This window comes from Aquarana catesbeiana, linkage group LG03 (genome assembly GCF_042186555.1).
Source record: "Aquarana catesbeiana isolate 2022-GZ linkage group LG03, ASM4218655v1, whole genome shotgun sequence".
Lineage (NCBI taxonomy): Eukaryota > Metazoa > Chordata > Amphibia > Anura > Ranidae > Aquarana > Aquarana catesbeiana.
In genome coordinates this window covers 694,830,022-694,837,485 of record NC_133326.1, presented here as the reverse complement: position 1 = coordinate 694,837,485, position 7,464 = coordinate 694,830,022, and the positions used below count along the sequence as shown (strand labels likewise).

Below are 7,464 nucleotides of genomic sequence, written 5' to 3'. Positions count from 1 at the left end.
AGAACAGGAGGCACGTTAGACAGTAGCATTGTCAATCTTGGGGTGTTGGGGGGTAGTGTTAAATGTATTATTAGGTTCAAATACACTGACAAAATGAATCTCCAGCTCACACTTTACAATCAGTTACAGCAAACAGTTTTTTTCCCTTTCGGATAAAGGTTTTGCATGAATAAATAAAAGCTGATCATTTTAATCACCCCTGCCAGTGTTAAGTGGTTTGTCTCATTCATGTAAACTGATACATTCAGCTGGAGAGCTTGAGCTTGTGAAAAACAACAGGCTTGCTGGCTGGATCACCAGATGAAAATAAAAAAAGGAAATTAAAACAGCCATCACATCTAAGAACTGGTAAGCTGCAATATAATACATTTTTTTCTTGGGTTTAATACTGCTTTAGGCCCCTTTCACATGGACCTTCCAGTCTCTTCTATGGAGCAGCGGATGTCAGCGGACACATGTCTGCTGACACCCACTGACATCTGATATGATCCTGTCTGCCAAAAGCAGACAGGTGGTGGTCCTATTCCCCATCTGTCTGGCAGATCAGACCAGGGGGCATTGGATGGAAATGGCTGTCCATGTCCATCTGATGCCACCCGTTCCCATCCGATTGACCCATAGGGGAGAGTGGGACTGTGTCTGCTCTGCATAGTGAAGTGGACATGGACCTGTCATCTGCCTGCTCAGGGGAAGTGAGCGGAGAAATTCCCTGCTGAGCAAGCGGATTCTGCGTCACGGAGGCGCCTGTGTGAAAGGGGCCTTAAAGATATGTTGAACAGTAATCGGTGGCCGGTCCCTCCAAAACCTACTGTATTTCGATCCATCTTTGGCCAACTTAAGGCAGGCTCTATTTATCTTTTTCTTATAACATGGAATTTTGTAGAATTGTTAAAACTTAACTGGATAGTAACATGTTGTAAAAGGTTGTTGACAAAGTGGAATCTTGGATGGATAAGATAGCCAGACCAAAAACAGTTTGAGTTGAGGGAGGTTCCCTGTGACATGTGTATGTCTTGTTTGATCAAGTAATTATGAATATTTATGTTCTCTTATTAGGTGATCGATCACAATAATTTAACTTATGTTGTACTGATAGGATTTCCACATCTTAAATGCACCAAATTGTTGTTTTTCATGGTCCTACTTTTCATATATTGCATTACTATCTCTGGAAATATTATTATTGTGATTTTATTTCTTCTGAGTAAAACACTTCAGTCACCCATGTACTTCTTCATCACCCAACTATCATTGCTTGATATAATTCTGATTACAGATATTCTTCCCAACCTTCTTTATATCATCTTACATGATGGATGTACCATGTCTCTTGCCAAATGTATCATCCAGTTTTCTTTCTTTGCCCATGCTGAAGTCTCAGAATGTTTTCTCCTGACCGTGATGTCTTACGATCGGTATTTGGCCATCTGTAAGCCCTTATATTACAATTCTATAATGAACCAATCTATTTGCATTAAATTGGTGATTACCATTTGGTTACTAGGACTCAAAATGGCGTTGATTGATTCAATGTCTTTGTGCAGTCTTTACTATTGTGGACCAAACATAATAGATCATTTTTTTTGTGACTTTGAACCCATACTACAGCTTTCCTGCTCTGATATTTCATCAATCCATATTCAGACCTTTGTAATAGGATTCTTCTGTGTCGTAGCACCTTTTATTATAATTGTTATATCGTATATCTATATTGTTTTGACCATCCTCAAAATTAAAACAATTACAGGAAGACAAAAAGCCTTCACCACCTGCAGCTCTCACTTGACCACAGTGTGCATTTTTTACGGGACGCTAATCTCTGTGTATTTGTTTCCAACAAAAGGACAACTAAATATTCTGAGCAAGGTCCTCTCTCTATTTTACACTGTAATCACTCCATTGCTTAATCCCATCATATACACATTTAGGAACAAAGATTTTAAAAATGCTACTGAGAAAATAAAATCATATTTTAAATAAAATCTTCCATCTGTTCTAAAGAAAAAATGCAAATATAAAACATGAGTAAAAAAAAAAAAATAATTAAAATCTTTTTTATTATGCTGGATCCCAATTTGCCATATCTATGTAAAATTGCAAAAATATTGCTTTGGACGGGGTGGCACATTGATCACAGGCAACAATAGAATCAGTGGGTGTAACCCTTCCATATGCAGGCCATAATTTGAGGACTGCTATTCAATTTAAAACCGCGTTTGAATGGTTTGGATTCAGATTTCAACACCATTAGCTTTGTGGTTTTAAATTTGTGTTGAATAGCAGTCCTAAAATTATGGCCTGCAAGCTGGTTAGAGCTCACCACTTTCTGTTACTGGGCCTCTGAACTGAGAAGGCCTCTGTATCCTTTGTTCTGATTGCCCATGGGAGGTAGTCAGTGTATGTACTGTGGAAGCAGGTTTCAGCACCCAGCAATATATTTTAGGTAAACGCCAAGCCAAGTGGTCTTATACCTGATGGAATTTCAATCAAATCTATGGCCACCTTTACTGTATGTATGTTAAATTAGTAAGGCCCTGTGCATCATCTCTCCTCCCAGAATGTAGCTGGTAGCAAAGCCCAAGAATGCAGTCCTGGTTCAAGTTATTTGTTGCCTTGTTAAATAAAAGGCTTTATGGACTACACTGCTTCAGCTTGTATCCTTGTTAAGAACCCAATAACATCTAGGTTGACATTTCCAAGATGAGGGTGACATTAACCTACTTTCCATATCTAGCAATACATACAGGTTCACACTGTTAGTTATCAGATAGACAAGTCTGGTACTTACAGATCTGGCCACCACTAATGTTCGGAAACCAATTAGTGTGGTATCTGATCATGTAATCAACATATCAGCTATGACATGCTGATCACATAAGGCTTGGTCATAACATCTCAGAGCTCCAGCTATGAAGCAACTTTTTCTAGATGTACTTTAACCACTTCGCCTCTCAAACCTTTTCACCCCCTATGGACTGGAGGAATTTTTACAATTCTGCCATGGACCTGTTTGTTCAGCGATAACTTGGTCATTACGTAAGATAACAAGGTAAACTATGCTTTCTTTTCGTGATATTTTATTGCAACAATTATTTTTTTTGTGCAATCCTTAGATAAAATCTAACAAAAGTAACAAAACATACTTTTTCTTTTTTTTTTTAGTAGTGTTAGGTTAAAAATAAATAGTGTTACTGCAGATAAAAAGTACATTTTATTCTGTAATTTGTCAGGTTTAAAATGACACTAGAATTATGATTCTGGTAAAAGCATTACAAATTTATTTTACGATTAAATAAAGTTTTTATTTTCTTTCAATTTTGCGCTTTTTTATGTATCCATATAGACTATATTACCAAAAGTATTGGGACGCCTGCCTTTGCACACACACATTAACTTTCATCGCATCCCAGTCTTAGTCCATAGGGTTCAATATTGAGTTGGCCCACCCTTTGCAGCTATAACAGCTTCAACTCTTCTGGGGAGGCAGAAGGTTTAGGAGTGTGTCTATGGGAATGTTTGACCCTTCTTCCAGAAGCGCATTTGTGAGGTCAGGCACTGATTTTGGATGAGAAGGTCTGGCTTGCAGTCTCCGGTCTAATTCATCCCAAAGGTGTTCTATCGGGTTGAGGTCAGGACTCTGTGCAGTTCCTCCACCCCAAACTCTTTCACCCATGTCTTTATGGACCTTGTTTGTGCACTTGTGCGCGAAACTGTTCCCACAAAGTTGGAAGCATGAAATTGTCCAAAATGTCTTGGTATGCTGATGCCTTAAGAGTTCCCCTCACTGGGACTAAGGGGCCAGGCCCAAACCCTGAAAAAAACCCCACACCATAATTCCCCCTCCACCAAATGATAAGGACCAGTGCACAAAGCAAGGCCATAAAGACATGGATGAGCGAGTTTGAGGTGGAGGAACTTGACTGGCTTGCACAGAGTTCTGACCTCAACACAATAGAACATCTTTTGGGATGAACTTGAGTGGAGACTGCGAGACGGGCCTTCTTGTCCACATCAGTGTCTGACCTCACAAATGTGCTTCTGGAAGAATGGTCAAACATTCCCATAGACTCACTCCTAAAGCTTGTGGACAGCCTTCCCAGAAGAGTTGAAACTGTTATAGCTGCAAAGGGTGGGCCAACTCAATATTGAACCCTACGGACCAAGACTGGGATGCCATTAAAGTTCATGTGTGTGTGAAGACAGGCAGGTGCCCCAATACTTTTGGTAATATAGTGTATGTTAAAAGTGTAAAAATAATAATAAACAAAGCTAAAAAACAAAAGTTTAAACATTAACGGTTAGTAAATTAGAAAATTAGAAAAAAAAAGAGAGAGAATAAGGTAAAAACAGGGATTAATAAGGGGTTAAACAGAAGAACATTTTATGAAAACATTTTTTTTAACTTGTCAGGCTTTAACTGACAATCTACAGATTAACATTCATCCCTTTGGTCTGCAGATGAAATAAACAGAATGATACAAAAGTAACAATATGTTACATTGTATCTTTCTATAGCTTCTGAGCAAGTGATATTTATAAAAAAGAAGATAAGTGCAGCGCAAAAAAGAAAATGATGTCAACATAAAACATAAGTCCTTATTAATCCGTATATAGATTAAACTTCAATCCTTGATCATGGAAGGACGTATAAATTCTTCTCCGTAACTTATGCACACTGAATCTGTAGGAAATGCGCTTACCAGAGTAGTTGGACCTCTAAATTATAGGAGGTCAAACGGGCATGATAATCAAACACCATCAGCACAACGACACCGGTCACCTGGATAGTTGTCCTCATCCACCATAGCCTGATGACAAGCTGGAGATAGTGTAAACTGTATTGCAGTAATCCTCAATCAGATCCTCAGTGTATTTAGCAAAGCACCAAAGGTAAGAAACGCCATGGAGATAAAAAGAAAACAAAGTCTTCTAAGTGTAGACTGATTGCTACTTTATTTCAAAAACAAAAGAAATGTCAATCCTAAAAGCGCTATGGAGCGCGGTAGTATAGTAAAGCTCAAAAACATGTAAACAATTCCTCTGGCAGCAGTAGCGCTGCGATGCAGGGTCAGACCAGTGACTAGTAAGAGAGACTCAGTGAACGCTCAGCTGTTCGCGTCTGAACAGCTGAGAAGGCTGCGGGTGACGTCACAGGCAGGCTCCACCCCCCGCAAGTGATATTTATAAAAACTGTTTGACTGCTTTTTTTTTTGACAGCTGAAGCTGTCAACCTTCTCTGAGTGCACAACAATGCAGATTTTAATTAATCAATTGTTGTTTTACAGGGAGGGGGAGCCCTGGCACATCCTGTGTACAATGATGACATTTTTTGGGTGCATGTAACACACCCAAAGTCTGCAACTAAATGAAAAAAGGAAAATAAACCTTTTTTTTAAAAACATTTCTCTATTTTGCAGCCTATAATTAAAGCTAAACTCCAGCTTTGCTATCACTTGTCCAAGATAATGAAGTGTTCTCTTGCATTTTTCATCAGGTGTAAGAGAGACTAGTTCTTGTACATTATAAAGGTTGGCATAGAATTCACAAAAGGCTTGTGTAATAAGAGGATTAGCATGTACCAAGTAGCCAGGAGGGGTTTTAACCTTGGAAATAAAGAAGGCAGATTTCTTCTCCTGTAAGGAGCATGCTAGCATATTACCCTATTTGTGAATTATCTGAGAAACCAATTAAAAACCATTCTTTGGATCCAGGTCAAACAATGATTTAAGCCCCTCCCTCTTCTGCATCAAGGCTATCAAATCTACCTTGTGATGGGAAAGTTTATGTGCTCTGTCAAGATCAGCCACCTGTTGCAGTAATTCGGCAAGCCTCTGACCATGTTCCTTTTTTTCTGGTACATAGTTCAATTTGTTTCTCTCGCATGGTGGCTTTATGCACCTTCCAAATGATGGTGAAAACTCAGATGAGGCATTATCTGCAAAATAACGAGTTAAAGAGGTTGACAACTGAGCCAGGACAACAGGATCAGAAAGGAGAAAGTCATTACATTTCTAGTTGTTTTGACATTGGGGTAAGGTAGGCAGGGACCTACGGATTTAAACAGGGACATGATCGGAGAGGAAAGCAACACCTATTGAAGCTGAGCACAGCAAAGGTAGGTAGAAATGGTCTTAAAAATAGCATCTATTCTAGAGTAAGAGTCATGTGTCTTAGAGTAGTAAGAATAGTCACAGGATTTAGGGTGTAGAATCCTACATCATAGGATCAGCAAGTAGATCATAGAGCATAGGGCATAGAGGCCCCATCCAAGGATCAGTAGCACAGTACAAGGCATGGGAACAATATAAACTACCAAGTGAATGATAATTCACAGAACCATATAACGGTCAACATGATTGTAATGAAGACCTCAATCAATTTCTACCCTAAACATGTAACAGCACACATATTAGACAAAAAACAAGCAAGCCGGAGGTGCTGCAAAGAGGCCTTTAGAGTATCTACTGTTCATGGTGGGACATATTCCATAAAGGAAATAAAAATGAAAAAACAAAGAATAACCAAAATGATCTCAGATAGACAATAGGCTGAGGAGAGATCTCAGGCCTGCAGTGCTCATGAGTTTCTTTTTAGAAGAATTCTTCTTTCAAATGGACTCCAGGGTTGAAGAAAATATAGGGATCACTTCCTGCCATCCCCGCAGGGCAGGGGGATCAATTTTAAGATCTGTGCAGAAGTTAGGGAGGTCTTCCAGGAACCGGAGAGTGGTGGATTGGTCATTCTTCGTGGCGATCAGGCAGGAGGGAAAGCCCCATCGATAAGTAATGTCTTCAGATCGCAGCTTATCCAAAAGCGGTGGTAAAGCTTGTCGACACTCCAAAGTCTCTTTGGACAGATCTGGAAAGATAGCCATAAAAGTTGATGGCCGGTAACCCACGCAGTTTTAGCATAACCACTTGCTTATTGGGCACTTATACCCCCTGCCTGCCCAGGCCAATTTTCAGCTTTCAGCGCTCTCACACTTTGAATGACAATTGCATGATCATGCAACACTATACCCATATGAAATTTGTATAATTGTTTTCACACAAATAGAGCTTTCTTTTGGTAGTACTTTATTACCACTGGGTTTTTTTATTTTTTGCTAAACAAACAAAAAAAGACAGAAATTTTTGAGAAAAAAAAACAAATAATTTTTCATATTTTGATATAACATTTTGCAAGCAGGTAATTTTTCTCCTTCACTGATGTGCACTGATAAGTTACATGGATGGGCACTAATGAGGCGGCACTGATAGGTGTCACTGATGGGCACTGATAGGTTGCACTGATGGGGCGGCACTGGTCAGGAGGCACTAATGAGGCTGCACTGATGGGTGGAAATGATGGGCACTTTTAGATGGCACTGATGGCTACAGATAGGTGGCACTGATGGGCACTGATAGGCGGCACAGAGAGGTGGCACTGATAGGCAGCACTGATAGGCAATGATAGGTGGGACTG

General features: G+C 39.6%; 1 protein-coding gene across 1 annotated transcript; it reads left to right on the top strand.

The window, feature by feature from the left end:
- Nucleotides 1–1,224: 1,224 nt before the first annotated feature.
- LOC141134811 (olfactory receptor 5G25-like) lies at nt 1,225–2,073 on the top strand. Its single transcript, XM_073624246.1, has one exon. The coding sequence runs from the start codon at nt 1,225–1,227 to the stop codon at nt 1,978–1,980; it is 756 nt and encodes a 251-aa protein (XP_073480347.1). The 3' UTR covers nt 1,981–2,073.
- Nucleotides 2,074–7,464: the final 5,391 nt, after the last annotated feature.